Source organism: Gallinula chloropus (genome assembly GCF_964237585.1).
Source record: "Gallinula chloropus genome assembly, chromosome: 29".
NCBI classification, from domain to species: Eukaryota; Metazoa; Chordata; class Aves; order Gruiformes; family Rallidae; genus Gallinula; species Gallinula chloropus.
Genome location: NC_140114.1, coordinates 2,596,096 through 2,622,591, shown reverse-complemented (window position 1 = coordinate 2,622,591; position 26,496 = coordinate 2,596,096). Strand labels below are relative to the sequence as shown.

The 26,496-nt window shown below is 67.5% G+C and overlaps 5 protein-coding genes across 11 annotated transcripts; 2 read left to right on the top strand and 3 right to left on the bottom strand.

Annotated features, from left to right (window-relative positions):
* Window positions 1–546: 546 nt before the first annotated feature.
* On the bottom strand, window positions 547–5,913 carry CERS2 (ceramide synthase 2). 2 transcript variants are annotated; one of them, XM_084276743.1, is made up of 11 exons: window positions 5,872–5,913; window positions 4,501–4,674; window positions 3,760–3,877; window positions 3,530–3,648; window positions 3,311–3,368; window positions 3,154–3,204; window positions 2,781–2,873; window positions 2,467–2,595; window positions 2,269–2,375; window positions 1,993–2,146; window positions 547–1,717 (listed from the first exon to the last, which is right to left on the bottom strand). In XM_084276743.1, exons 2-11 carry the CDS (start codon window positions 4,671–4,673, stop codon window positions 1,586–1,588), a joined length of 1,134 nt encoding a protein of 377 aa, XP_084132869.1. In that variant the 5' UTR covers window position 4,674; window positions 5,872–5,913; the 3' UTR covers window positions 547–1,585. The 2 variants fall into 2 exon arrangements, with proteins under 2 accessions (XP_084132869.1, XP_084132868.1); XM_084276742.1 differs by lacking the exon at window positions 5,872–5,913 and adding an exon at window positions 4,804–4,842.
* A 783-nt stretch (window positions 5,914–6,696) lies between these two features.
* MINDY1 (MINDY lysine 48 deubiquitinase 1) lies at window positions 6,697–12,403 on the bottom strand. 2 transcript variants are annotated; one of them, XM_084276573.1, is made up of 11 exons: window positions 12,184–12,403; window positions 9,894–10,000; window positions 9,023–9,640; window positions 8,846–8,903; window positions 8,683–8,747; window positions 8,396–8,554; window positions 7,960–8,062; window positions 7,706–7,848; window positions 7,440–7,631; window positions 7,169–7,333; window positions 6,697–6,998 (listed from the first exon to the last, which is right to left on the bottom strand). In XM_084276573.1, exons 3-11 carry the CDS (start codon window positions 9,509–9,511, stop codon window positions 6,939–6,941), a joined length of 1,434 nt encoding a protein of 477 aa, XP_084132699.1. In that variant the 5' UTR covers window positions 9,512–9,640; window positions 9,894–10,000; window positions 12,184–12,403; the 3' UTR covers window positions 6,697–6,938. The 2 variants fall into 2 exon arrangements, with proteins under 2 accessions (XP_084132699.1, XP_084132698.1); XM_084276572.1 differs by having other exon boundaries at window positions 9,023–9,626.
* Window positions 12,404–12,924: 521 nt separating this feature from the next.
* PRUNE1 (prune exopolyphosphatase 1) lies at window positions 12,925–17,935 on the top strand. 2 transcript variants are annotated; one of them, XM_084276579.1, is made up of 9 exons: window positions 12,925–13,031; window positions 14,791–14,895; window positions 14,984–15,189; window positions 15,355–15,539; window positions 15,623–15,781; window positions 15,895–15,989; window positions 16,072–16,230; window positions 16,633–16,992; window positions 17,876–17,935. In XM_084276579.1, the coding sequence occupies exons 1-8, from the start codon at window positions 12,993–12,995 to the stop codon at window positions 16,951–16,953; spliced, it is 1,269 nt and encodes a 422-aa protein (XP_084132705.1). In that variant the 5' UTR covers window positions 12,925–12,992; the 3' UTR covers window positions 16,954–16,992; window positions 17,876–17,935. The 2 variants fall into 2 exon arrangements, with proteins under 2 accessions (XP_084132705.1, XP_084132704.1); XM_084276578.1 differs by lacking the exon at window positions 17,876–17,935 and having other exon boundaries at window positions 16,633–17,179.
* On the top strand, window positions 17,191–19,381 carry BNIPL (BCL2 interacting protein like; the record flags this gene model as incomplete). Its single annotated transcript, XM_084276682.1, is given in 13 exon segments — window positions 17,191–17,196; window positions 17,286–17,342; window positions 17,344–17,474; window positions 17,476–17,563; window positions 17,567–17,629; window positions 17,633–17,708; window positions 17,888–17,960; window positions 18,048–18,217; window positions 18,297–18,431; window positions 18,520–18,622; window positions 18,705–18,836; window positions 18,924–19,010; window positions 19,144–19,381. Coding segments are annotated over 13 exon segments (1,224 nt in total). The 3' UTR covers window positions 19,247–19,381.
* A 193-nt stretch (window positions 19,382–19,574) lies between these two features.
* Window positions 19,575–24,191, bottom strand: CDC42SE1 (CDC42 small effector 1). Of its 4 annotated transcripts, none has more exons than XM_084276621.1 (5): window positions 24,070–24,191; window positions 21,165–21,357; window positions 20,965–21,075; window positions 20,633–20,707; window positions 19,575–20,538 (listed from the first exon to the last, which is right to left on the bottom strand). In XM_084276621.1, exons 2-4 carry the CDS (start codon window positions 21,216–21,218, stop codon window positions 20,636–20,638), a joined length of 237 nt encoding a protein of 78 aa, XP_084132747.1. In that variant the 5' UTR covers window positions 21,219–21,357; window positions 24,070–24,191; the 3' UTR covers window positions 19,575–20,538; window positions 20,633–20,635. The 4 variants fall into 4 exon arrangements, with proteins under 4 accessions (XP_084132747.1, XP_084132750.1, XP_084132749.1 ...); XM_084276624.1 differs by having other exon boundaries at window positions 24,074–24,181; XM_084276623.1 differs by lacking the exon at window positions 24,070–24,191 and adding an exon at window positions 23,101–23,188.
* Window positions 24,192–26,496: the final 2,305 nt, after the last annotated feature.

Sequence of the window (26,496 nt, the reverse complement as noted above, 5' to 3'; positions counted from 1 at the left end):
GGGAGGGTGGAGCAGCCTCCTGCCAGCCTGGGCTGGCTGCCCTACGCAGCACAAACCCAACAGCAGCTCCACAAGCACAGAAAAAAAACCCCAAAACTCCCAAGATTTGTCATTTTTCCCCCACCAACCTGGGCATTGCCTGAACAGCAGAACCCCAACGGGGGCTGGAGCCGTGTCCTGCAGCTCCCTGCTCACACAGGGGGCAGTTTTGGGGTTGGGTTTTTTCCTCCCTCACACTCAATAACTTGTTTTTTTTTATTTAAAACCCACCTTTCTGTGGCCTGGTTTCATCCTTCACATCCACCTGAATAGCAGCTTTGTCATCCCAGCAGCTCCTCTGGCAGCGGGGCCAGGTCGGCTTTGAAGACACCGAGAGCTTTCAGGACGAGGGGGAGGGAAACCCACAAGATGATAAAAAAAAACCACATCAAAAATCCTCAAATCCACCCATTTCTCACACAGCCCCAATGAAAGATGAAGCGATGCCCCCACACCCTAAACTCTGGCTGGGGTCGGGCTCGCCGCGCTCAAGAAGATGCCCAAACCTTTGACTTTTTTTAACTGAACTTTATTAGTTTTTTTAAACTTTTAATATATTTAAACTTTTATTTTTAAAAAAACGAACAAAAAAAAAAAGAACCCCCAAAACAAAACAAGGAAACACGTTTTGGTCTGATGTTGGTTAATGGTCCTTTCCCCCACCCCTCCACAACTGGGAGGTCTCGCTGGGATGCGGGAGGCGAAGCCAAACCCGGCTCCTTCTGTCTTCCAAATAAATAGAAACAAAACCAACCAAAAAAAAAAACCAACCCAAAAAGGAGGAGAAAAAAAAAATAAATCAGTTGCAAATTTGTCCTGTTACAGCTGGGAAAGGGACCGGGACAGGGAGAGAGAGACTCGGAACCCGTTTACAGACGGAAAAGGAGGGGATCAAACTGCTCCGTGAGGGGTGCCCAAACCTGGCAGCTTCCCCCATGGAGCCGCATCCCCAGCCAGCCCGAGCTCCCCCACCCACCCTCCCCTGGCTCTGCCTCCGCTCTCCCACGCTCGGTGCTGGATACAGACTGGGGAAGGGGCTGTTTTCCACACCTCCCCCGCCCTGTATTTGAAGAGGCGGCTGCAGGACGCGCTCCCTGGTTGGGGAAGAGGGGGAGTAACACAGAGCTGGAGCCTGGAGAGGTGCTGGAGGCCAGAGAACTCCGGGCTGGTGCAGAGGGGCTGGGGGGTGGGGAAGGAGCCGTCCCGGAGGCTCTGCCCCTGCCCAGGGCACCGCGGTGGATTAAGGCAGCGGGTGAAAGGCAGAAAGGGCACCAACGGTGAGCGTGAGGTGGGGAAGCGGCGGCCGCTGCCACCCCCAGAGCCACAGCCCCTCTCCAGAGGAGGTGACAGGGGGGCTGGGGGGGCTGATTCAGGCTCTCCAGGGTCCTGGTTTGCTCTGCTGGGATGGGGAAGGGAGGTGGGGGGGGGGACACGGGGACCTTGGCGCTACGTGAGGGTGGCAGCGGTGGGATTTGACATCTCACGGGTTTGGCCTCCGGCGGGGCCCCCCCCGGCCGCCCCCGCGGCGCAGACGGGGCGAGGCCGCTCAGTCGGTTTTGCGGTGGTTGTTGTTGAGGACGGGGTGGCCGTTGGAGAGGGGCCCGTTCTTCACCACCTCCTCTTCCTCCTCCTCAGAGTTGTCTGTCTCTTCCCGGTCGCTCCTCTCATCCTCCACCACCTGGTGGGGGGGGAAAGGGAGAACTCTGCTCAGCACCAGTGGGGTTGGCACACCCCTTCCCTGCCGTGCCTCAGTTTCCCCCCCACGGTGGTTTCCTCCCCACTCCCCACCCGGGGCTGAGTCTTGGGAAGCCACATGCAGGCTGGCTTCCCAGTTTGAGGCTCTTCCCTGCACCTCTGCCTGGCTCCCAGGGTTCCCTGTGCCCTCCATCCCCTCTGAGCCACATCCAGATCCATCCCCTTCACCCCACGCCGCCCCCCCCAGCCCCCTCTTGCCTTTCCAGTTATAAACTTCTGGGCCATGCGGATGATGAGGTAGGCCCAGAAGATGTGCAGCGACTGCAGCACCACCATCATGAAGTTGAAGAAGTAGTACCCAAAGAAGGCGGGGTAGAGATCCAGCGGATACACCACGGTGCAGTGCATGATCCTGCCAGGGAAGCAGCCGTTGTGGACAAGGACCAGCACCCCACCCTGAGGAGAGGGGGAGGTGTGGGGGGGGGTATGTGTGTTTCTCCACCTCCGTGCCTCAGTTTCCCCACCCACGCTCACCAGAAGGGCAGGATGACCAGGCGGGTGATGATGAAGACGGCGGCGAAGACGATGAAGATGTTGTTACAGGTGTTTCTCCAGCCAGCGTAGTTAAACATCTTGGCAGACTGGGGAGGTTGGGGGGAGGATTAAAGGGGGAGTGAGTGGGGAAGGGGCTGCGAGCCGGGGCCGTGGCAGGGGGGCCAGGGGGTCACCCACCTCCAGCAGGTAGTCGGAGGAGTCGTGCAGGGCCATGATCAGTGTCCCTGCGCGGATGTAGTTGGCGAACCAGGAGAAGCTGATGAGGATGATGGTGGCGACGTGGTGGATGATTTGCTCTTTGAAGTCCTGCGCCCAGAGAGGGTGGGGGGGTCACAGGGGTTATGGGGGTCACAGCAGCCCAGCCCTGCCATCCATCTCACCCCATGATGCCCCCTGATCCTCCCATCCCACCACACAAGGAAGCAGCAAACCCCACCCAGACGTCCCTGGGTCTGGCACCCCCTCCCTGGGTGCCCCCCGACGCAGCCCACCTTGCGCTTGACGTCGGAGGCGATGCTGAAGAGCAGGGACCAGTAGAAGGAGAGCTCGATCATGTAGTACCAGTACTGGGAGGGCAGCATGCTCTGGAAGCCAAACACAGGCTGGGGGGGGATCCTCCATGCACCCCAGGGGGGGTTCAATCCCCTTCCACAAGCACCAGCCAGACCCATGGGTGCCCTGGGGGACCCTTCTGCACCCCACAGCGTGCAGCACCCCCTTTCCCATGCGCAGCCAAACACAGAGGGGGGGCACAGGCACTGTGCAACCCCAGACACCCTCCCACCCACCCTGGGGGCTCCAGTCCCCATCTCTCATCCCCCAGGCAGCTCAGGGGGGGTGGTTGGGCTGCGGTCGGGTGCTCACCTGGATGGGGTACCCCTTCCACACCTCCCGGAGGTCGTAGAACCAGGGTTTCTGGGGGACACGGGGAGGGGAGAGAGAGAGAGAGAGAGAGGAGTTAGAGGGGGCTGGGGGGTGGGTACAGGCTGGGGGGGGGCAGGGAGGGGGGGCTGATACTTACATCCACTATGACAGCCATGCCAGCAATGAAAGCAATAAGGTAAAAGGTGAATCTCCAACTGGAAAAAGGAAGCAGACGGTCCTCAGGCGGGCATGGGGCGCGGGAGAGAGGGAGGATGGACCCACCACCCCAACCAGCTCCCCCCACCCCCCACCCAGCCCAGGGCAGCACCCCATGGCCCCCACACCCCCCCTGCCGCAGGGTTGGGGGGGGGCTCACCTGGCCTCCCTGAACTTCTTGAGCAGGCTGGGCCGGTCCTGGTTGCGGCGGCGGCGAAACCAGCGCTCCACCTGCCGCACGGTGCAGCCGCTCTGCTTCGAGAGCATCTCCACATCAGCCTGGGGACAGCAGGGACGTCACCACGGCACCCCAGCTCAGCCATTCACCCACCCCCCCATCCTGTCTGCCAGCCGTGTCCAGCCCCTTTTGGGGACCCCCTGTCCCCTCACCTGCTTCGGGTGTTTGGTGGTGGCAGCGTAGAACTTCTCCAGCACGGGGTTGGGGGTGGCTTTCAACCTGATCTTCTCCTTGACATTCAGCAGCCCAGCCAGGGGGGTGGCCACATACCTGGGGAGGGAGCAGAGGGACAGAGAACGTCCCCGGTTCTGTGTCACCAGCCTGACGTGGCCACATTGAAGCTGCAGCCCGCTCAGTGCCTCAGTTTCCCCATCCCACCTCCACTCCCTCCCAGGAAGGTTTTACCACAGGGGAACAACCCCCAAGCCCCTCTGTCACCTCAGGGTGGGGGGAACCAGCCCCCCTGTGAGGCGTCAGGGCTGCACCCACCCCAGCAAAGGGTGTCTCCCCCTTCTCCTGCTGTCCCAACAAAGCCCAGTCTGTTCCCAGCCTCGGCTGGCCATTGTTTGCCCAACAAATCGCTCCTCAACCACCGGGCCCGGGGCCGCGATAAAGCCGGCGGAGGATGCACAAAGCCGGGTCTGTGCCGCGGCGCCGGGGGCAGGAACCAGCCCCCCACTGCGGTCTGGGCTGGCCAGGGTGGGGTGTGGGACCCCCAGGGCGCCCCAGACACCACAAACCAGGCTGAGCTTGGGGGTAACACACCCAGGGCTCTGTCACAGCATCCCCCAGCCCCACGCTCAGCCCCTCGGGGGTGTGGGGAGAGATGGATGGGGGTCCAAGAAGGGGGGGAGGGGGGGGTGTCCCCACCCTCTCCCTGGGAAGGGACTCACGTCTCAAAGAGGTGCCGGACGACGAGGAAGAGGAAGGCCAAGGGGAGGGTGATGTAGAGATCGGCGGCTTTGGCGTAGACGCGCCCATCCCGGTCCTCCAGGTCGGCCCAGGTGAGGTTCGCCGGCAGCCAGAGCCTCTCCCACCAGAAATAGCTGTACAGGGTCTGGAACATGCTGGGAGGAGGCGAGGGAAAGGGGAGGGGAGGGGAGGTGAGGGGGTGGGGGGAGCACCCCGCAGCCCCTGCGCCCACCCTGGGCCCGATCCGGCCCCGCTGGGCTCCCCCCCCCCCCCCCGGGCAGCACCGGTGCGGGCCCGGCCGAGCGGGACTTTGTCCCCGAGGCCCAGAGGTCGGCGGGTGATGATTAACCGCGGCCGAGGGAGGCACCGAGCTCCGGGACGGCCCCGCCCCGGCTCCCCAGCGGCTCCGGCCCGGCCGGGATGGCGGAGGGGCCGGGAGCGGCCCCCGGTTCCTCTCCACGGGCACGGAGCCCAATACCGGCGGGGGGGGGGGAAACCGAGCCCCGGCCGGGATTAGGGATCTACGGGCACAATGGGCACCTTTGTGCCTGGGGAAGGCTCCGGCCCCCCCCCCCTCCCCCGTCCCCCCAGCTTGGGTCAGAGCGGCCAGCGGGGCTCCCCCTGCCCGGCAGCCGAGCCCGGGGGCTGCGCCGGGGGGTCCGCGGGTGATAAACACCCCCCGAGCCCCGGGAGAGCAGCGATGAGGCGGGAGCGAGCCCCGAGCCCCGGTAACCGCCCCGCGGCAGGTAACGGGCCGGGCAGGTGCCGCGCGGGGGACGCGACCGGGGGGAGACCCCGGGGAACGGCCGGGGCGCGGGGTCGGGGAGGAGCCGGGGGGGGGGCTGGGGCCCGGTGCCCGCCCCGCGGAGGTTCGGGGGCTGGGCAGCGAGGAAAGCCCCGAGTTCCCGGCTACGGGGAGTGAGGGGGGGGGAACAGCCGGGCCGGGAACGGCGCTGGGACCGAACCCGGGGGCGCCGCCGCCCGTTCCCCGGGGGAGGAAGGAGCCGCCCCGGGGCCGCGCCCCAGCGCCGGCGGGGACAGAGGCCGGAGCCCGCGGCCTGGCAGCGCTCGGGGGGGGCACCGCCCGGCCCCGGCCCCGACCCGCTCCACCCGGCCGAGCGGGAGGACCCCACCGGGGCCGGGCCGAGGGAAGCACCGGGGGGGGGGTCCGGACACCACCCCCCCCCCCCGCCCTGGAGCCCGGCCCGGCCCCGCCCGCCCCCGCCGTAACGGGCAGCGGGGAACGGGGCCGCGGCCCAGCCCGGCCCGGCCCCGGCCCAGCGGAGCCCGTAACCCGCCCCCCGCCCGGCCCGTCCCGTCCCGGCCCGTCCGGTCCCACCGGCCCCACTCACGCGCCGCCGCCGCCCGGAGCCGCCGCCGCCGCCTCGCGCTGCCCCGCGTGCCCCCCCCCCCCCCCCCCGCGCGCGCCCCGCGCCAGGCAGCGGGCGGGAGTGACGTCACCGCCAACACCGAGGGCCCGGAGGGGAGCGGGGCCCCGCCGCGGGGCGGGGCGGGGCGCCAGGCATGAGCAATCCAGCGCCGGCCGCAGCGGCCGGGGCCCGGCCCCGCTCCGCGTCACCGCGCCTGACCCCCCACAGCCCTCCACACAGACCCTTACGGACCCCCCAGACATCCCGCACCCCTACAGACCCCCCCAGACACCCCCTACGCCCCTGAAGACCCCACATCCCCTATTCCCCTAGGGATCCCCAACAGCCCCATCGACCCCCCACCCAGCCCCACCACCCCTACAGACCCCCCAGCCCTCCCGCACCCCTACGGACCCCCCCAGACACCCCCTACTCCCCTGAAGACCCCACAGTCCCACGAGCCCCCTATATAACTCCCCACAGCCCTACAGCCCCCCCACATCCCGTATACCCCTATGGATCCCCCACAGCCCCATCGACCCCCCCGCCCAGCCCCATCCCCCCTCCAGACCCCCCTCGTACACCCCTGCACACCCCCCTCCCCACAGATCCCCAAGCATCCCATCCAGCCCCCCACCCCCAGGCACCGGAGGGGCTCCCCCTCCCGGCCGCGCACCTCCGGGGGTCCCCACCCACCCCCCGGTCCCCACCCGCCCCCTGGTACCAGCCAGCCTGAGCCCAGTGCACGGGGATAAGTCCTTTATTCGCCATGGGGAAGGATGCGGGGGGGGGGGGCGTGACCCCCACACACACACACGATACCCCGTGTCTCGGTGCAGGGAACCCCCCCTCCCCGAGACACCCCCCCCGGGACCCCCCGCGTTAAGGCCACTGGAAAGATGGGGGAGGTCCCAGCCGTGGATGCCAAGGGACCCCCCTCGTGTGCACCCTGAGTGGGGAGCTGGGGGGCTGCTGCCCGGAGCTGGGGGGCGGGGGACACACCAGGAATAGGGCAGGGCCCCCCCAGGTGCCCCCCCAGCCCCTGGGTGCTACAGGAGGGTGCAGTCCAAGTCCGGCTTCTGCCGCTGCCTCCGCTCCGCGGTGCGGCCCTGTGGGCGCAAGATGGGAGCTGGGGGGTGGGTGGCACACAGGGGACCCCCCCCCCGCCATCCCACAGGGACAGCACCAGCATCCCCCCTGGGACTGGTTGGGGGGGGTAGAGCTGGGTGGGGGTGGGCGAGGGGCAAAGGGAGCAGGGTACCCCCCCCCTCCCCGTTACCTGCGCTGGGGGCTGCTGCCGCTGGTGCTGGTGCTGGTGCTGGTGCTGGTGCTGGTGCTGGTGCTGGTACTCCTCCTGCTGCAGCTGGCGGGCGAGCTCCAGGTCGCTGAGGGCTGAGGGGCCCTGTCCCTGCTGCTGCTGCAGCGACAGGGCGATCATGTAATCCTGGGGAGGGGGGCAAAAACAGGGGAAGGGGGTGGTGGTCAGCACAGCGATCCCAAACTCCGCAGCATCCCCAGCGCCGCAGACTGGGACTTGGGGTGTCCCCTACCTGGTCCACTTGTCTCTGCTGCAGCCGGGGGTCCGGGGGGGTGGCGGTGGCCCCCTCCTTGCCCGGAGCGTGGCTGAGATGAAAATCGGTGTCGCAGAAGCAGCTGTCACCGTCCACGTTGTGGAGACTCTCCCAGACCACCCCCTCCTCCCGCAGGAAGCCCTGGTCTGTCACCAGCAGGTAGAGGTGGCCCTGGGCAGGGGGGAGAGGGGACAGTGTCTGCGGGGGTCCCGCCGGCCTGCAGGAAGCCGGGACAGGGGCCGTACCTCGTGCTTTATCATGGTGCTGAAGTGGTTGTTGCGGAAGAAGACGCTGAGCTCGCCCTCCCTGACGGCGGCCGTGAGCTCGCACAGCCCGTGGTAGGTCAGCTGTGAGGCTGTGGACTCCAGGAACTGCTCAGCCACCAGCCCTGGGGAGGGACAGCGGGGTGGGAGGGGGGGCCAGGATGTCAAGACCCACCCCCCCACACACACACCAGGACCCTGGGGTGCGGGTGATGGGGTGGCAGGGGGGCCGGTACCTTCGCTCACCAGCCCGGAGTCGCTGGCCTGTTTGCAGGTGATGATCTTCTCCACCAGCTGGTTGTAGCTCAGCCGGCCCACGGCGTGTACCACCTCCGGGCTCTGCGGGGATGGGAAGGGATGGGTGGGGAGCACCAGCTCCACAGGACCTACCCTCCTAACACCCCCCACACCAGCACCCCCGAGGAGCTGAGCTGGTGGCTTCCACCACAGGGAAGTACCCACCATGGAGGGGTTTGGGGCGGAAGGGACCTTGGGCCACCCTTTCTGACCTCCTGCCATGGGCAGGTCGAGTTCAAAGTCGCATCCAACCCGGCCTTGGGCACGTGCAGCACCCACCAACTCCTCTGTGCAGCCCCCAGATCGCTGCCTCACATCCCCAGACCCTCACAAGCCACTGGCTGTGGGGTCAGCTCACCGGGGGGCTCGGCTCACCTGGGGGTCCACCAGCCAGCCGTGGTAGAGCGGGACGTTGAGCAGGTCGAACACGATGCACTCGGGCGTGTACTCGAAGTCCGAGACGCCCGTGAAGCGCACGTTGACATCCAGCCCCGTGGCGAGCTTGGGGAGCACCGTCATGGTGTCGCTGATGTTCTGGGGGTGGGGAAGAAGCTCAGGAAGCGGGATGGGCACCCCACGTCTTGGGGGACCCCACCGGTGCTCCCTGGGATGGGGCAGACGGCTTTTTTTTGGGCTGGGTGAGGCGTGGGCTCGCTCCTCACCTGCTGGAAGTTGAGCTGCAGCCCCTCAGACGGCTCCCGGGGCTGGGTGGACAGGATGCAGTCCCCTGCAAGGCAGCGCCCGGTGAGCCGCTTACCCGCGGCACGCCGCCGGCCCGGCAGCGGGGCAGGGGGCACGCGGTGCCTGGGGAGGATGGGGGCTCACCCAAATGAGCCATCAGCTCCTCGGCTGTGATCACCTCCTTCTGCGGGGGCAGCTTCACCTGGAAGCATCGAGAGGCTGGGGACCGTCCCACAGCCCCTTCCCCTTGTGATTTGGGGGGAGCTGAGCCCGATACCTCACTGCCAGCCCCCCAGAGCCCTCTCCCTGCACCCCACTTGCCTTCCACTGCAAGAGGAGGATGTTCATGATGGCCAGGAGCGGGCAGGGCCCGTTCTCACTCTGGGTGATGACTGGTGTCCGCTCCCCTTTCCAGCTGATCCACTTCACGCAGTAAAAATCCGCCTCCGCTTCCCGACTGGGGGTCCGGGCTTGGGGGGGCTCAGCCGGTAACCCCACCGCCCCAGCACCTGGGCTGGGCATAGGGGCACCTGGCAGGGACCCCCCACCCTCCACAAGATGCTTGTCCGGAGCATCTTCCCTTGGATGCTCATCAGAGGGGGGATGTGGGGTGCAGCCAGGGCTGGACGTCACGTCCTCCTCCTCCTCCTCCTCGCCGTGCGGCGCGGTGCCTTGCCCATCCGGCACCGGGCTCTCCCGGCCCCCAGCCGGTGTTTCTTCCCCACCAACAGCCTCCTCTGGGAGCTGCTGGGTCTCTTTGGTGTTGGAAGGGGCTGGGATCATCCCTTCACGCTCAGGCAGCTGCTCCATGGGAGCTGGCAGAAGCGGGACCCCTCACCGTGGCGTCCTGCCTCGAGCGGGTGCGGATCAGGCCCCTGGGAACACTCCAGATCTGTCCAGGAACAGCCACATCCCAAACCTCTCCCTGGGAAGGTAAAACTTGGGTATTTCAAGGAAAAAAAAAACCCCACACATACATCAGTCTGATTCGTTTGCAGCTCGTTCAGCTCAGATTTTCTTTCCCCCTCCTGATCCCTTTCCAGTCACTTAAATAACGAGAAGTTAAACGTTGGCTGCTCAGGCCTCTAAATCCTCATTAAAATAATCAATTCCATGGACAAAGGGGGGATTTTATCCACCTCCTGTTTGCATGGAAAGAGGAGGGAAAAAAAATACCCCAACCCAAACCAACCTGGGAGGAACAGGGGGGTTGGATGGAGCCGAAGGGGCTGGGAGGAGAGGTGGGAGTCCTGCGGTTCCACTGGGGCTCCCTGAGAACACAGCCCAGCCACGCTGCTCCTGTAGGCAGAGATCTGGGTTTCAGTCAAGGGAACTGGACATTTGGCTTGGGAATATTCAGGAGGTTTGGGAAATTCAGCTTTTAAAGGCAGCCCTGACCCTCCTTGGACCCCGCAGCAGCACGGCCACCTGTGCCGGCTCCCCAGGAGATTCCCCTTTCCCCAGGAGATGCCCCTTCCCCAGGAGATCCCCCTTTCCCCAGGAGATCCCCCTTTCCCCAGATCCCACCCAGCACAGACTGTGTCCTCAGCCATCATCAGGGACCCTCAGGAAGCCCCCCGTGCTCCCAAGGGATGCTTGGAGAGGGATGCAGGTGACAACAGCCATGGAAACAGCCAGGGAGGGTGGAAATTGGGGGGAAAAATGGGGGTTTTTTGTCAGAGGGGAGGTAATTAATGTAATTAACTAAATAATCTCGACAAATAAATAGCTGTATAGAGAAACAGAGTGTTAGTAAATAACTACACAAGTACCCTTGGTAGGGAGAGGATGGATGAATCGATGCTCTTAATAAACCACAGTCTCTAGCAAGGGCAGAGCAGGGAAGTATCCTGGGCAGGGAGGGGATCCCGGGCAGGGAGGGGATCCCGGCCAGGGAGGGGATCCCGGCCAGGGAGGGGATCCTGGGCAGGGAGGGGATCCGGGGCAGGGAGGTAGCCCGGGCAGGGAGGGTATCCCTGGCAGGGAGGGTATCCCGGGCAGGGAGGGATCCCGGGCAGGGAGGGTATCCCGGGCAGGGAGGGTATCCCGGGCAGGGAGGGTATCCCGGGCAGGGAGGGATCCCGGGCAGGGAGGGATCCCGGGCAGGGAGGGTATCCCGGGCAGGGAGGGTATCCCGGGCAGGGAGGGTATCCCGGGCAGGGAGGGATCCCGGGCAGGGAGGGATCCCGGGCAGGGAGGGGATCCCGGGCAGGGAGGGGATCCCGGGCAGGGAGGGGATCCCGGGCAGGGAGGAATCCTGGGCAGGGAGGGGATCCTGGGCAGGGAGGGGATCCTGGGCAGGGAGGGGATCCCGGGCAGGGAGGTATCCTGGGCAGGGAAACACAGGGATCCAATAAAGGGAATCAACACGTCCCCTCTGTAGCTGAACAGTCAACAAGTGGGAGTGACAGAGGAGTGGAGGGGTAAGCAAACAGCCTGCAGCTAAGGGGGACACACACGGGCTGCTCCTCAGAGAACCCCATGGAATAAAGATGAGGCAGAGGAGGATAAGCCAGAGATGAGCCTTTCTTTTTAAGGAAAGGAGCCTGGGAGGCTGGAGCTGTGGCCGAGGAGCGGGTGCTGCCACCCCAACCCACAGCCACCCCAACCCACAGCCACCCCAGCCCCACGGCCACCCCAGCCCCACGGCCACCCCAGCCCCACGGCCACCACAAGCCCACTGCCACCCCAACCCACTGCCACCCCAGCCCCACGGCCACCCAACCCCACTGCCACCCCAACCCCACGGCCACCCCAGCCCCACGGCCACCCCAGCCCCACGGCCACCCCAACCCCCAGCCACCCCAGCCCCACGGCCACCCCAACCCCACGGCCACCCCAACCCGACGGCCACCCCAACCCCACGGCCACCCCAGCCCCACGGCCACCCCAGCCCCACGGCCACCCCAACCCCCAGCCACCCCAACCCCACAGCCACCCCAACCCGACAGCCACCCCAACCCCACGGCCACCCCAACCCCACGGCCACCCCAACCCCACAGCCACCCCAGCCCCACAGCCACCCCAACCCCACAGCCACCCAACCCCACGGCCACCCCAACCCCACGGCCACCCCAGCCCCACTGCCACCCCAGCCCCACTGCCACCCCAGCCCCACAGCCACCCCAACCCCACAGCCACCCCGTCCCGCTGCCGAAACCGGGTCAGCGTCTGTCGAGGCGCCGGGAGCGGGAAAAACCGGCTGGGGATGGCTGACTGGTGCAGCTCCTGCCGGAGGGTGCTGGGGTGGGACGGGGCTGCTGAGGGCTCTGGGTGCCGCCCTGCCTCAGTTTCCCCAGCCGGGCCCATAGAGGGGTTGGGGGTCCTGCCAGGACCGACCCCCAGCTCTGACCCACCTCTCTCCATCACCCCCAAAACGCCGCCGCCGTCGCTCCCACAACCCCCGTGTGTCCCCGGGGCTCTGCCAGGGCAGGGGGTCAACCCCCCCCCCGACCCCCCGGTGCTCCCAGCCGCGCTCCTACCTCGCAGCCTGTTCGTGCCGCTGCTCCCGCTCCTCCTTTTCCTTCTTTTTCCTTCTTTTTTCCCTCTTTTTCTCCTTTTTCCCTCTTTTCCTCCTTCAGGCTGATACTTTTTTCCCTTTCTTATTCTGTTTATTTCCTTTTTCCTCCTTTTTTCCTTCTCTTTCCCTCCTTTCCCCCCCTCTTTTCCCTCCTTTTCCCTTCGCTCCTCTCTTCTCCTTCTCCCTCCTCTTCCCTTCTGGGCTTTTCCGCTCCTCCTCTCCCCTTCCCCTTCCCCTTCCCCTCCGCCCACCTCCCCGCCTCCTCCTCCTCGCCCTTCCCCGGCTCTGCCGCTCCCCCCCCCCCGCCCAGCCCCAAGCTCCGGGTGGCCGCCCCGGAGAAGGCGGGTTTGGGGGAGGAGGAAGGGGCGGGAAGGCAGCGGCGGGGCGGGGTGGGGGGGGTGGGGGGGGGCAGCAGCTGCCATCTGGCTGCCCCCGGCCTCGAACCCGCGGCCTCGGCGTCCCGATCCCACCCGCTTGGCGCCGGTTATGGGCCGGGCTGGGGACACCGAGCTGGGGGGGCAGGGGGCGTGGCCAGCGCCTGGAGGGGGGCGTGGTCAGAGCGTTGGGGGCGTGGTCAGTGCCCCCGGCCCCGCCCCTTCCCGACAGCGCGCGCGCGCTCGGCCACGCCCCCGGAGACCTGACAAGGGGCGGGACGGGAGCGGGTGGGGAACTGGGGGGTCGTACTGGGTTGTACTGGGCTGTACTGGGCTGTACTGTGCCCTACTGGGGCGTGCGGGGCTGGGCGGGGTCGGGGCGCGGGTCGGCGCCGCTATGGAACGGTTCGTGCAGGGGAACCGGGCGGCTCTGCAGGTACCGGGGTGCTGGGGGGGGGTGGGGAGACCCGGGGTGCGGGGGGCTCGGGGACCTGGGGTGGGTGGGGAGTGGGGTGCTCAGGGACCTGGGGGTGCACAGGGGCTTGGGGTGGAGGGAGAGCAGGGTGCAGCGGGACTGGGTGCGGGGGGAGTGGGGTGCTCAGGGACCTGGGGTGCATGGGGAGTGGGGTGCTCAGGGACCTGGGGGTGCAGGGGGGCTTGGGGTGGAGGGAGAGCAGGGTGCAGCGGGACTGGGTGCGGGGGGACCTGGGGGTGCTCAGGGACCTGGGGGTGCAGGGGGGCTTGGGGTGGAGGGAGAGCAGGGTGCAGCGGGACTGGGTGCGGGGGGACCTGGGGGTGCTCAGGGACCTGGGGGTGCAGGGGGGCTTGGGGTGGAGGGAGAGCAGGGTGCAGCAGGACTGGGTGTGGGGGGACCTGGGGGTGCTCAGGGACCTGGGGGTTCAGGGGGGCTTGGGGTGGAGGGAGAGCAGGGTGCAGCGGGACTGGGTGCGGGGGGAGTGGGGTGCTCAGGGACCTGGGGTGCGGGGGGAGTGGGGTGCTCAGGGACCTGGGGGTGCAGGGGGAGTGGGGTGCTCAGGGACCTGGGGTGTGAGGGGACCTGGGGTGCTCAGGGACCTGGGGGTGCAGGGGGATTTGGGGTGGAGGGAGAGCAGGGTGCTCAGGGACCTGGGGTGCGAGGGGAGTGGGGTGCTCAGGGACCTGGGGGTGCAGGGGGATTTGGGGTGAAGGGAGAGCAGGGTGCAGCGGGACTGGGTGCAGGGGGACCTGGGGGTGCTCAGGGACCTGGGGGTGCACAGGGGCTTGGGGTGGAGGGAGAGCAGGGTGCAGCAGGACTGGGTGCAGGGGCAGTGGGGTGCACAGGCGATCGAGGTCCCTGAGTGGGGTTCAACCCATCTGCCCCACAGAGGGGACCAAGGTGGTACCGGGGGCACCCCAAACCAGCTCCCCCCGCTCTCTGCAGCCTCATCCCTGGGTGCAGGTCCCCCAACCCGCTGTGGGGTGAAGGCTGCAGCAGCTCTTGGCTGTTTCCTCCCTCGGGGTGTAGAGAATAAAGGGGCGAATCTGGGTTACGGCCCGAAACTGTCACCGAGAAGGGGCTGGCGGGGGGGGGGTGGGGGGGCAGGATGGGTGCCGGCAGCCAGTGGGTGACAGTGGCTGTGATGGGTTTCTGCCTTGCTGCTGCTGGCAAGGGAAAGGAAAAGAGGGGGGGTGAGATGTGTTTGGGGGTCACCCAGCCCTGACCTGCCCCTGCAGCCTTGCTGCCTCTTGCATCCACTTGGAAAACCGCTTTGATCGGGGGTTAAACAGGCTCCTGGGGCTGCGGCGGTGGCACCCGGGGCAGGTGGCACCCGGGGCAGGTGGCACGCGGGGCAGGTGGCACCCAGGTCCCATCCCCACATGGGCCAGTTCAGCACATGTGTCCCAAAACCACGAGGCAGCTGGGTCTTGCCCAAGGGTGCCGGGCGGGTGGGTGTCCTGGGGGTGCCAGCATCACTGGGTGACACCTGGGAGAGGGGTGGCATCCCTGGGTGACACCCGTGGCGAGCGGCTCCGAGGACGCTGGGCTGTCCCCTTGAGTGCAGCGGGGCGGGGGGAAAGGAATGGGATGGGATGGGATGGGATGGGATGGGATGGGATGGGATGGGATGGGATGGGATGGGATGGGATGGGACGGGACTGCCCAGGGGCTCTGGGGGATGGGGATGTGTCGGTGCCTGATGCCTCCTGCCTGGCAGGACCACATCCAGCGTCACCAGGAGATCCACGTGGTGATGGGCAACGAGGCCTGTGACCTGGACTCCACCGTCTCAGCCCTGGCCCTGGCGTATTTCCTGGCGCAGGTGAGAGCTGCCCGCTGCCGTGGGGACAAGTTAGGGTTTGGGGGGGGGGACACAGACAGGCCTCACCAGCTCCATCCCCCTGCCACAGACCACCCCAGCTCCCCAAGCCGCCTTCATCCCGGTGCTGAACATCCCCCGTGCCGAGTTCGCCCTCCGGACAGAGACCAGGTTCCTGCTGGGGGAGCAGGGCCTCGCTGCCGCCTCCCTCATCTTCCGCGATGAGATCGACCTGGGGGGGCTGCACCGCGCGGGGCTGCTGTCCCTGACACTGGTCGATCACCACATCCTGCCTGGGTGAGCCAGGGGGACGCCTGGGGACACGCTGGGGCCACCCAGCTCCCCAGGAGGAGAGGAATAGAGGGGTCCCTGGGCTCTGCTGGGGGTGCCGCGGTGCAGCCGCACCCCAGGTTTGTGCTGGGAGGGGGTGGGGGTCTCACCGTCCCCACCCTTGCCCACCAGTGCTGACGCAGCCCTGGAAGAGGCCGTGGTGGAGGTCCTGGATCACCGGCCCTTGGAGCGGGACCGAGCGCCCGGCTGCCCGGTGACGGCGGAGCCGGTGGGTTCCTGCGCCACGCTGGTGACGGAGCGCATCGCCCAAGGTCCCCCGGGCGTGCTGGACAGACTGACGGCCGCGCTGCTGCACGGTGAGGAGGGGCAGCCTTTGCCAAGCCCCACCTGAGGGGGATGATGGTGACTGATGCCCCTGGCACCCCCCCCTCCCCGGCAGGCACCATCCTCCTGGACTGTGTCAACCTGAGCCCCGCAGCCGGCAAGGTGACGCCGCGGGACGTGGCCTGTGTGTCCCTTCTTGAGGACAGGTTCCCTGACCTGCCAGCCCGTGACACCGTCTTCAAAGCCCTACAAGCAGCCAAGTTCGACGTCTCAGGTGCGGCACCGGTGTCTGGGGGTCTCACCGCTCGCAGGCCCTGGGACAGACCCCTCTCCTTGGGGCCAGGGACGAGTCGCAGCGGCTCAGGCTCAGCCCCTCTCGCCTCCCAGGGCTGACGACCGAGCAGATGCTGCGGAAGGACCTCAAAGTCCTCTCTAGTGATGAGCTGGCCCTGGCCATCAGCGCCATCTACGTGGACCTGGAGGTGACGCTCAGCCTGGGGAAACTGAGGCAGGGGGTGGCAGGATGGGGACAGTGGGGTGACGCCGGCGTCTCTCCCGCTTCAGACCTTCCTGCGCCGGCCCGGCTTGCTGCAGGACCTGGATGCTTTCTGCAGAGCTCAGGGCTACGCGGCGCTGGTGGCCATGACCATCTCTTTTAATGAGCACAACGAGCCTTCCCGGCAGCTGGCGGTCTACAGCCAGCGAGAGACCCTCCGCAGTGCGGTGAGCGACGGGGCTGGGCACCCCTGAGACCTCGGCACGGGGGGCTGGGCACCCCTGAGCCCTTAGCACAGGGGGCTGGGCACCCCTGAGACCTCGGCACAGGGGGATGGGCACCCCTGAGCCCTCAGCACAGGGGACTGGGCACCCCTGAGACCTCGGCACGGGGGGCCGGGCACCCCTGAGCCCTCAGCACGGGGGGCTGGGCACCCCTGAGACCTCGGCATGGGGGGCTGGGCACCCCTGAGCCCTCAGCACAGGGGGCTGGGCACCCCTGAGCCCTTGGCACGGGGGGCTGGGCACCCCTGAGCCCTTGGCACAAGGGGCTGGGGTGGTTCCCAGCTGTGGTACCCTGGGGTTTTGGGGGTGCAGGGGTGGGTCCCAGCCGCTGCACTCCCCTTGCAGGTGTGCCGGGCGCTGGAGGAGGCAACAGCACCGTCCCTGCACCTCCAGCCCCTCCTGAGCCCCTGGCCCAGCCTGAGCACCTACGCCCAGGGCAACGCGGTGGCATCGCGCAAGAAGGTCCTGCCCATCCTGCGGGCAGCCCTGGGGGGAGCAGGCGCTGCCGTGGGGCTGGAGGAGGAGGTGGTCCCGCCGCCCACCCCCATGAACAGCCTGGTGGAGGAATGTCCGCTGGCACAGCCCGTGCCCCCCCTCTGCCCCCAGGATGTCCTGGAGAGGGTCAGCCGCATCGCCGCCGGGCAGCCCCCCGGCTCCCCAAAATGAGAGCGGGCACCCGGCGGCTCTGGGGGGCTGTGTGAGAAGGTGGGGTCCCTGGGTAGGGCTGGGGGGCGGTGGTGGGAGTTGCAGCCCCCTTTGTTAGGGCTCAGCTTGCTGCAGAGATGGGTCCTTAGGACAGTTCCCCCCAACGGGCCCCCCCAGGCTGACAGCCCTGCTGGGGTTGGGTGTCCAGGGTGGGTTTTTAGGGACCCAGGGGGCTGGGGCAGCACTCACACCCCCTCAATGAAGGCACTGGGGGGGGTTTAACGAGTTCTTACCTCTCTTCCTCCCTCGGGGGCTGCAAGGGACCTGGGCGGTGGGTCCGGGTGCGCTGCCAGGGGGAGGTGTTTGGGGGGGGGTGTCACCCCCACGTGCTCCCAGGATTAAATTTCCCTCTTTTCTTCCACTTCTGGCTCTGGGCTTTTCTTCCACGACGGGTCCGGCGCTGCCCCCACCCTCCCAATGGGCATCCCAGAGGGTGAACCCCTTCTCCTGGGGTGTGACCCCCCTGCAGCCCCCAATTCCCTGACTCACAGGAGCGTTTCGGGGGCCCGTAGCGTGTGAGGGGGGGGTGGACACTTTGCAGCTGAACCCCCAAATCTGGCCCAGCTGGGAGTAAACCGGTTGTGCCGCGCTGAGCCGTGGCCTCTGCCGGCTGCGAATGTGGCCAGACCAGTTTGGATGAGCCACCAGAGCCCGTCACCATCACTGGTGGGGAGTCACGGGGCGAGAGAGGCTCCCCGGCGAGGTGAGCAGCCCCAGTGCCGTGCTGGAGCCTCTGAGGTCCCATGGAGGGGTGAGGGTGGCTGGGCACAGCCGGTTGCATCCGCTTTCGGTTTGGAAATGGGGTGGGAAAGGTGGGAAATGGGATGTGAGAGCATTGAGGTTGGGGGGGGCTTGTCCCTGAGTGGGGGCTGGCGTCTCATAGGTGAGGGCACAGGGATGGCCGCGGTGACGGCCGCCAGCGACGGCCTGGACCTGAGCGAGGAGTGGCAGGATGACGACTTCCCCGGGTAAGAGGGTGATGGGAGCAGCACCCCCAAACCCAAACCCACTCCATGTCCCGGGGTGCTGCTGAGCCCCCTCCCCATCCTTGCCAGGCCGCTGCCGGAGGGGTGCCAGGGGGCTGGGGGAGCCCCACGGCGCATGCGGAGGCGGCTGCCGGCGCTGGAGCACACCCAGAGCACCGAGTGCTCGCCGGATCCCAGCTTGGACATCGACCTGGACACACTGGAGACGCCCTCAGGCAGCGATGGCTTCGAGTGGGAGGGTGAGAGATGGGGCAGGGGGCACTGGGGACCCCCCCCCCCCGGGTTCCTCCCGGTGCTGTGCTAACCGGGTGCCCGCAGAGGAGCCGCCCCACGCCTGGGGCTTCGCCGGCGGCGCTGGCAGCTGGTGGGGGCCGGGCACGGAGCAGCATCGTCCGGAGGAGAGCGTGGATCTGAGCGCGGTAGAGCCCTACAGCCGGGTCCTCTCCCATGGGGGTAACACAGGGAGGGGTGCGTGGGGTGGGACCCCGTGGGGCTGGGGGATATGCCAGGCGCTGGCTGTGCCACCCTCCGCTCTGGTGAGGGTACCACGCTGAGGGGTTCGGTGCCATCCTGCTCTTCGCCGCCTGCCACCTCCAGCACAGCAGCATCCCCCAGTACAGCTACGTGATGGAGAACCTGCTCAGGTGGGGTCCTGGGGGGTGGGATCCCCACCCACCCACCCCGTGCCTCAGTTTCCCCACGCTGACGGGCACACCGTCCCTCCAGGTACATCATGGGCACCTTGGAGAGGACGGTGACTGACCGCTACGTCCTGGTGTGCCTGAGCGGGGCGGCAGCGTGGGGGCAGATTCCACCCTTGGGCTGGGTGAAGCGGTGCTACCGGGCCCTGGACCAGTGGTGAGTGTGCCGGAGGGGCTGGCAGGGGGCTGGCAGGGGGCTCTGGGGGTTGGCAGGGGGGCCCTGGAGCATCCTGGTCCTTCGCAGGCTCCGGAAGAGCCTCCAGGCCCTGCTCATCGTCCACCCCTCCTGGTACATCAGGGCGCTCGTGACGCTGTCCCGGCCCTTCCTCAGGTAGGGCCGTTGCACACGCGTGTGCCAGGCCTCGCACAGGGACGGGATGTCTCCCCCTCCCCTGCCTGCTCCTTGTGGTACGAGGGGGTAAGGAGCTGGAGGGGCCGGGCCCCCCCACCCCGATTCTCCCCAGCCCCACCCTGAGCAGCAAGGTGCAGGTTGTGCCCAGCCTGAGGGAGCTCTCCCAGATCATCCCCCTGGAGCCAGGACGCGTCCCCGAGCCCATCCGGCAGTGAGTGTCCCCCACAGGGCTGGCATTTGGGGAGGGGGGACCCACACTGCGCCCACCACAGATGCTTCTCTCCTCCCCACAGGCTGGAGCCAACCTGGGATGGCAACCAGAACGTGACACGGTGACGGGGATGAGCAGCAGCATCGGGGGCTCTCAGGGTGCCCCAAGCAGCCCCCCGACACCCACGGGTGAATAAAGGCTGTGGAGGGGAGCGCGATGCCCCACGTGTGTTTTGGGGGGGGGGCGGGGGGGGATTGTCTTTCCCTGTCAAATTTGGCCACCCCATGTGTTGAGGGGGGGGTGCAGAGCCCCAGGCAGCTCAGGGACGCGCCTTGGGCCAGCACAAGGGTTTATTTCAGGGGTGGGTTGTTTGTCCCAGGGGAGGGAAACGAGCATCAAGCGTCGGCCCCCGCTGACCCGCGCAGCGTGCGCCGCGGAGCCGGGGAGGCTCAGCTCCGCGCAGGAGCATCCCGGCGCGGCACGGTGCATGGCACAGGGGAGCTGCTACCCCCCTGCCCGGCACTCCTGGAGCTACTTAAACTATGTACACCCACGCCCGAATTCAGGAGCCCCAGTCCCTGCCGGGGCCGGGCCCCGTCCTGCCTCGGCTGGTGCCGGTGAAACGCCGGTGGGGAGCCCGGGCGGAGGTGACCCACGGCGGTCGCTCCTTTCCCGGGTTGGTGGGAGGCTGCTGCCCGGGTTGGGTTTGCTGAGCTTTAAAAAACACAAATATATCTCCTAGAAAAAGGCAGGTGGCAGTTTGCCGGCGGTGGCACCGCGGGCTCGGCGGTGGTGTCAGTGCGGAGCTGCTGCCAGCGAGGCACCGAAGCGCTGGGGCTGGATCCTGGCTTTTTGCACCCAAGGGTCGGGGTTTGATCCTGGCTTTGCTCTGCTGCGCCGTCCTGGGAGAGCCCCCCGATCAGCCTGGGCATCCCCCGGGGTGAAGCGAGGCACCGCGGCCGGGCACCGCGGGCGAGCACTTGGAGGGGCCCCTGGGAGATGCCGGCACGGAGAAAGGGAGAACCAGGAGGATTTGGCACATGGTGGCTGCGCCCAGCAGCTCCTGGCGCGCTGCAGGAGGGCGGCTGTGTCCTTTCAGCCGAAATCCCCGCTCCCTCCCCGTGTCACGGTGCCTCCGGGAAGGAGGGAGCTGCCGGGGGGCCGATGCCAGGAGCCAGCGGGAGCCGGGCGGGGGTCGCTCTGCATAAATTACCGCAGGGGTGAAGCGCTCGAGGTTGGTTTCTCCTCCGGTTGGGGGATCAGGCAGTTCAAGTTTGGGCTGGAAAAGCCAGGAATCTGCAAAGTCCGAGGGCTGGGGTTACGGAACCGCACAGGCAGCGGCTCGTTGGGGTGTGTTAATTAGTGCTCAGGGCTGCCTCAGGGTACTCACATGCTACAAGACCCGGGAGTTGCTCCACTGTCGCTCCCGACCGCCCTTGGACCTCATCTCCTGGACGGCGCCAGTCTGGGGGGGGGGCACAGAGGTGTCAGCACCCCTGTGAGACCCCCCTCACCCAACCGTGCCACCCCATCACCCGGGTGTGAGACCTGTCACCCAAACAGGCCACTTCACCCCACCCTGAGATCCCTCACCCACCCTCACCACCCCAACATCACCCAACTGGGACCCCCCCACACCCCAATCATGAGGCTCCACCACCCCAATAATGATTCCAACGCCCAACTGGGGCCCCCCACCCCAACCGGGACCCCCAAGGGTACCATGGGCAGCCCTTCGCCCCCGGCCATGTCTCCAGAGCCGATGTGTGTCAGGTGGACGAAGTTCATGGGCTCGCCGATCATGGAGCGGTCGATCCGCCTCCTCCTCTTCTTCTGCAAGCAGATGAAGACTGTAAGCCCCCCCACCACGCCCCAGGACCCCCAACCCTCCTCCCCAGGGCTGCCAGGCTGCAGCTACTCACAGGCTGTGGCTTCTCTACGACGCAGCAGCCCAGCTTGTGCCAGAAGTCGCTCATGTTGGCGGTGGTGGCAGCCACCTTCCCTCCCTGGCTGCCGGGGGGGCCGTGCCGGTGCAGAGCCCTCGGCGCCGGGTCACTCCATGGGGGTGGCTGGAGGACCTGGTGTGGGTGGCACGGCGTGGAGGGGAGCAGCCAGCTGTGGGTGCAAAGGGAGGGTGATGCCTGCGGTCCTGACCAACCCCAAATCCACTTCCCACCAACCCAGAGACCCCCCCACGGGACCCCGGGCATCACACAACACCCCCAAAAGCAGGATCCAGCCCCTGGCCTGGTGCAGCACATGGCTGAGGGATGCTGAAGCAGGATGGGGGGTGGGGGCAGAGGTGGCCACAGCGAATCCCAGCGCCCTGAGCCAGGCAGCTATAAATATCTCCTGCCTTTCCGAAAAGGGGCCGGAGGTTGAGCTCTTCCGCTCCGGCTCCAAAAGCAGATGGGGGGGGGGGAAAGATAAACAGGGGTCGGCAGGACGCTCCCCAAACCCCCACAGCCCTGGCTGGGGTAGCCAAGGGGGGGTGGAAAGCGGGGTTCACCCCTAGAATGGGTGCTGACCCCCTTGGCCCCAAGGAGACACAACACTTCCACTGCAAAAGCACCCGGTGTCACGCACAGAACTCACCCAGCCGCCACGGGCCGCGGCCTGAGCACAACCCTCTGTCAGCCCCCAGAGAGCCCCTGCCCTGGCATGGGGGCAGCCAGAGCTTGGCCGTGGGGGCAGATGGGTGCCGGACCCCCACGGTGCTGGCAAACAGGAAAGGTCCCTTCCTCTGCCCTGCGCCGGCGCCGCCGGATGGGTCCAAAGTCCAGGGCAGCCGGCCGGCGCTTCCTGCCGCAGCAGGGAGGAGCTGCTGGGGCTGCTGCTGCCGGGGCCAGCGGCCCCCAAACGGGGTGACAACCCCCCATGGGTGCCCAGCGATGCTCCCACACTGCGGGGTTGTGTCACGCCAGCAGCGTCCCCATCCGATGGGTAGGACTTGGCTGAGGGTGACCCATCTGTCCCCCGCACAACCCACAGCTGGGCAGCACCCACAGCCCATCCCCTTGGCGTCAGGGCACCGTGGGGGAGAAGTGGGTGCCCAGCTGTGCTCCTTCCCCCCCTCACTGCCCTGGGACCCGCAGGGAGACTTGAGGCACGACCGAGCCCCCCCATGCCCTTCACCCTGGTGTCTGGGCCCCAGCACTCAGCTCCCCCCACCCGCGAGCGCAGCTGCTGAGAACAGGCAGGTTGTGACACATCCAGGGTGGCGTAAACCGGGGCCGTGCCCACGCCAGATCCCTGCACCAGCACCCCCAGGCAAGCTCAGCCTCTCCCACGGGCTGCGGATGGACCGATGGATGAGCGGGGAGGGGGGGGGGGGGGGGCGCGCTGCCGGTGCTTTGGAGCCCCATTTCCTTAGGAAATGAGGCTGCCGGAGCCGGTCCCCGCCATAGTGCCCCAGCTCCCCCCCCCCTCCCGGATCCCACAGCTCAAGGGAAAGGCCTTGGGGGGCACCCCCAAAATTCCGCATTGCAACTGGTGCCTGGGGCGCTGGAAGAGGCTCCATGGGGAGCCCCAGGAGTGGGCTCAGCCTCCTATGAGCCACCAGCAAACCCCTGTGTAACCCCCCCCCCCCACCGAGGGGCTCAAGCTGCCGCAAACCCCCACCCAGACCCCTCCTTCCTCCCCCCCCAGCCCCACACAGGCCTCAGGTTCTCACGCTCAGCAAAGGGCGATGGCTGGGGCCAGATCCGGACGCTCTCCAGGCTCCGGGCGCTTGTCGACGGCGGGTCCCGCAGGCCGCGGTGCCCCAGTTCCACTCCCACCCTGGCTGCGGGGGTTCCAGACAACCCCCCCTCACAGCCTGCCCACCCCTGCGATGAGTTGTGTCCGGCCTCAGCCCACCTGAGCAAGGGGTCCAGCCCCAGAGTAGCCCCAGGGAGGGTGGCTTAAGGCCCCGGCCTGCGCCGGCACTCACAAAATGACTTCCCTGTTGGGAAACTACCACTCAGCAGCTCTGCGTCACCGGCCGAGGACCGGGGAGAGGAGCTCAGGCAGGCGGGGTGGGGGGGGCCGCTCCAGGCCCCCCGTGCAGCCGCCACCCACCCTGGGTGCATCCACCGGGGTCCCCCCCAAGCTCAGAAGGGAGAGCGGCACAGGGGGGACTGGGATGTGCCAGGTGAGAGCCCCAGGACCCCCAAAGCTGCAGGCCCAGGACCCCCGGGATGGGGCAGGAAAGTGAGGGGAGAACTTGCTTTGCGTGGGGAAGTCACAGCTGCCACCCCGGGGGCACCACTGGGTGCTGGTGAGGCTGGGGGGTCCCGTGGGGTGAGGCAAGGCTGGGGGGTCCCGGAAGGGCAGGGGGTCCCGGAAGGGCTGGGGGTCCCGGGGGTCACTCCAAGGCGGGGGGGGGTCACTGTGGGGCAGGAAAGTCCCGGGGGGCGACGACACTGCAGGGGACCTGGTGGGGCCGGGGGTCCTGGAAGGGCTGGGGGGTCCCGGAAGGGCTGCGGGGGTGGGTCCCTCGCTGCTGGGGTCGGGGGGTCTGGGTAGGACTGGGGGGATCCCGGTAGAGCTGGGGACCCCGAGGTCTCGGCAGGGATGGGGGGGGGGGGGGGGGGGTCCGGACAGGACCGAGGGTCCCGGCAGGCCGGGGGGGGGGTCCCGGAAGGGTCAGGAGTCCCGGTATGGTCCGGATCCCGGTAAGGTCGGGCTCCGGGCCAGGCTCCCCGGGCCGACCGGGAGGCTGCACAACGTGGGGACCCTCCCGCCGCCCCCCGCCCTTCCCGGTGCCGCCCCCGGTGCCTTCCCCGCCTTCCCCCGCGCTCTCGGGGCCCTTCCGCCCGCTCGCGGCCCCGGCGGCGGCTCCGTTACCTGCGCGGCGCCCGGTGCGGGTCCCGGTGCGGGTCCCGGTGCCGGTGCCCAGCTCGCAGCGGCCAGGCGTGGCCCGGCGGGTGCGGGACGCGGCGCTCCCCCGCCGCCCGGCTCGGCTCGGCCCGGCCCGGCCCGGAGCACAGCTCCCACCCTGGACACCGCCGGGATTGCAGGGCCGCGGCCGGGAGGCGGTGGGCGGGGGCGAACCGGCGACGTCGGGGGTCCCGGGGCAGGGCTGGGGGAGTCCCGGGGTCCAGCAGGGAAGGGGGGGTCCCGGCAGGGATGTGGTTCCCAGTAGGGATGGGGGTCCTGGGGTCCCAGCAGGGATGAGGGTCCCGGGGTCCCTGGCAGGGATGGGGTTCCCAGTAGGGATGGGGGTCCTGGGGTCCCAGCAGGGATGGGGGGGGATCCCGGCAGGGATGGGGTTCCCAGTAGGGATGGGGGTCCTGGGGTCCCAGCAGGGATGAGGGTCCCGGGGTCCCTGGCAGGGATGAGCATCCTGGGTTCCCAGCAGGGATGGGGAGTCCCAGCAGGGATGGGGTTCCCAGTAGGGATGGGGCTCCTGGGTTCCCAGCAGGGATGGGGGGGGGTCCCGGCAGGGATGGGGTTCCCAGTAGGGATGGGGGTTCTGGGGTCCCAGCAGGGATGAGGGTCCCGCGGTCCCTGGCAGGGATGGGGGTCCTGGATTCCCAGCAGGAATGGGGAGTCCCAGCAGGGATGGGGGGGTCCCGGGGTCCCTGGCAGGACTGGGGTCCCCCCCCAGCTCCCACGTGCTCCTGAGCCTTATTCCCACAGCCATTCCCCATGGATGTGCCAGACCCCTCAGGGGACCTAAGCAACAAGAGGATGAAGCCCCCGGGGTCTGGGTAGGACTGGGGGGGTCCCGGTAGAGCTGGGGACCCCGAGGTCTCGGCAGGGATGGGGGGGGGAGTCCGGACAGGACCGAGGGTCCCAGCAGGCCGGGGGGGGTCCTGGAAGGGTCAGGAGTCCCAGTAGGGTCCAGATCCTGGTAAGGTCGGGCTCCTTGAGCCCGGTGTTGAGCAGCATTGCACCACTCCCAGCCTTCCTCTTGCACAACACCCCCGGGCTCCTGCCACCACCAGTGCCACCACCATGGTCCTGCCACCAACACCGCCATGGTCCTGTCACCGCCATGGTCCTACCACAGCCAGCAGTGAAACCCCACACCTCCAGCCACCAGCCCAGCTGGACTCGGACATCCTCACCACCCCTCACCACCCCTCACTGTCCCCCCAGCCCTGGGACCCACACAGGGGACACCCTGGGTGAGCCTCAGAATGTCCCTTCCCACGTCAGCCCCCAAATCCTGACCATCCCCATGGATCCCACCTCAGGAGCCCCGAACAAGGCGGCCCTGTCCACACTCAGTTGGGTCTCTGTCCCGCGCCCGTCCTGAGCTGTCGGGGCCTGATAATACCCAGAGTGTTCTTCAGCTGAAGAGCCCTTTTTTCCCTCCTTGTGCTGCCAGAGGACATTGTCCCCATACAGCCCCCCCAGCGATGTGTCTGCTGGGTCTGGGCAACCCCCCCGAAACCACCAGCTCCAACGTTGCTGCAGTGAAGAGATTTCGGTGCCTGTGGCGCAGCAAGACCCCCTGTGGGGTGTGGGGCCCAGGTCCCTTCTCAGGGAGGGACGTGGTGACACCCTGAAGCACAAACAGGTGGGTGACATCCAGCTCCCCACAGAGTCACCCAGCCAAGCTGCACCCCACAGCCTCAGGGATCCCCCAAAACATTGGGGGCCCTGGTTGGCATCTTCCCCGTGCTGGGTGCTGGTGGGACCAACCTAAGGCTGGGTCTTTTTGGGAGGAGGGGACATTGGGATCCTCCTGGCTCATGGCAGCAGCAGGGAGAGGAGGAAAAGGAGGAGGAGGAGGCAGAAATAACCCGGCTGAAAGCTGAGCACTGGCAGAAGGACCTGGCACCACATGCAGCAAACAGGGAGGAAAAGGGAGAAAAAAACAACCCCAAAGCCCCCAAGGAATGTTGATCCCAGGCAAAGCCCTGGGCAGAGGAGGGTGAGGGCTGCTCCCAGCCTCTCCACGTGTTTTGACTGGCCTGTGGTCCCCCAGAAAGGGTGTTTTGGGGCTCAGTAGTGGCCAGGCTGGGAGATCCGTGGGTTGGAGGGGTTGCACTGGGGTTCTCCTCGCTGTCCCGCTCCCCAGGCTCCCCGTCCCCTGACATCACATAAGAGCTGGGGCCACAGTCATGGCCGTGACAGGGGGCAGGGGGCTGCACGAGGTGTCCCCCACCCCTGGCTTTGGGGCAGCTCTTCTCCCAGCCCTGGCAGTGCCGCCAGCTTTGGGGTTCTCCCTCCTATTCCCAGCTCCACGTCCGGCTTCAGAGACAAAGCCCAGGTACTGCAGCCTTGCAGCATCAGGACCAGACCCCTCCGGACCCAGCATCG

What these genes read in the sequence shown, in the direction of transcription:
- MINDY1 (XM_084276573.1), bottom strand. Translation starts at nt 9,511, where the DNA reads ATGGAGCAGCTGCCTGAGCGTGAAGGGATGATCCCAGCCCCTTCCAAC. An exon ending in TCCTCCTCTTGCAGTGGAAG is followed by an intron (nt 8,904 to 9,022) that starts GCAAGTGGGGTG and finishes CGATGCTTCCAG; the next exon opens with GTGAAGCTGCCCCCGCAGAA. An exon ending in GCACCATGATAAAGCACGAG is followed by an intron (nt 7,632 to 7,705) that starts GTACGGCCCCTG and finishes CCCCCTGCCCAG; the next exon opens with GGCCACCTCTACCTGCTGGT.
- CERS2 (XM_084276743.1), bottom strand. Translation starts at nt 4,673, where the DNA reads ATGTTCCAGACCCTGTACAGCTATTTCTGGTGGGAGAGGCTCTGGCTG. An exon ending in AAGAAGTTCAGGGAGGCCAG is followed by an intron (nt 3,369 to 3,529) that starts GTGAGCCCCCCC and finishes TCCTTTTTCCAG; the next exon opens with TTGGAGATTCACCTTTTACC. An exon ending in CTGGTCATCCTGCCCTTCTG is followed by an intron (nt 2,147 to 2,268) that starts GTGAGCGTGGGT and finishes CTTCCCTGGCAG; the next exon opens with GATCATGCACTGCACCGTGG.
- PRUNE1 (XM_084276579.1), top strand. Translation starts at nt 12,993, where the DNA reads ATGGAACGGTTCGTGCAGGGGAACCGGGCGGCTCTGCAG. An exon ending in GACGGCCGCGCTGCTGCACG is followed by an intron (nt 15,540 to 15,622) that starts GTGAGGAGGGGC and finishes CCTCCCCGGCAG; the next exon opens with GCACCATCCTCCTGGACTGT. An exon ending in GAGAGACCCTCCGCAGTGCG is followed by an intron (nt 16,231 to 16,632) that starts GTGAGCGACGGG and finishes CTCCCCTTGCAG; the next exon opens with GTGTGCCGGGCGCTGGAGGA.
- CDC42SE1 (XM_084276621.1), bottom strand. Translation starts at nt 21,218, where the DNA reads ATGAGCGACTTCTGGCACAAGCTGGGCTGCTGCGTCGTAGAGAAGCCA. An exon ending in TCGTAGAGAAGCCACAGCCT is followed by an intron (nt 21,076 to 21,164) that starts GTGAGTAGCTGC and finishes ATCTGCTTGCAG; the next exon opens with AAGAAGAGGAGGAGGCGGAT. An exon ending in GGGGCGAAGGGCTGCCCATG is followed by an intron (nt 20,708 to 20,964) that starts GTACCCTTGGGG and finishes CCCCCCCCCCAG; the next exon opens with ACTGGCGCCGTCCAGGAGAT.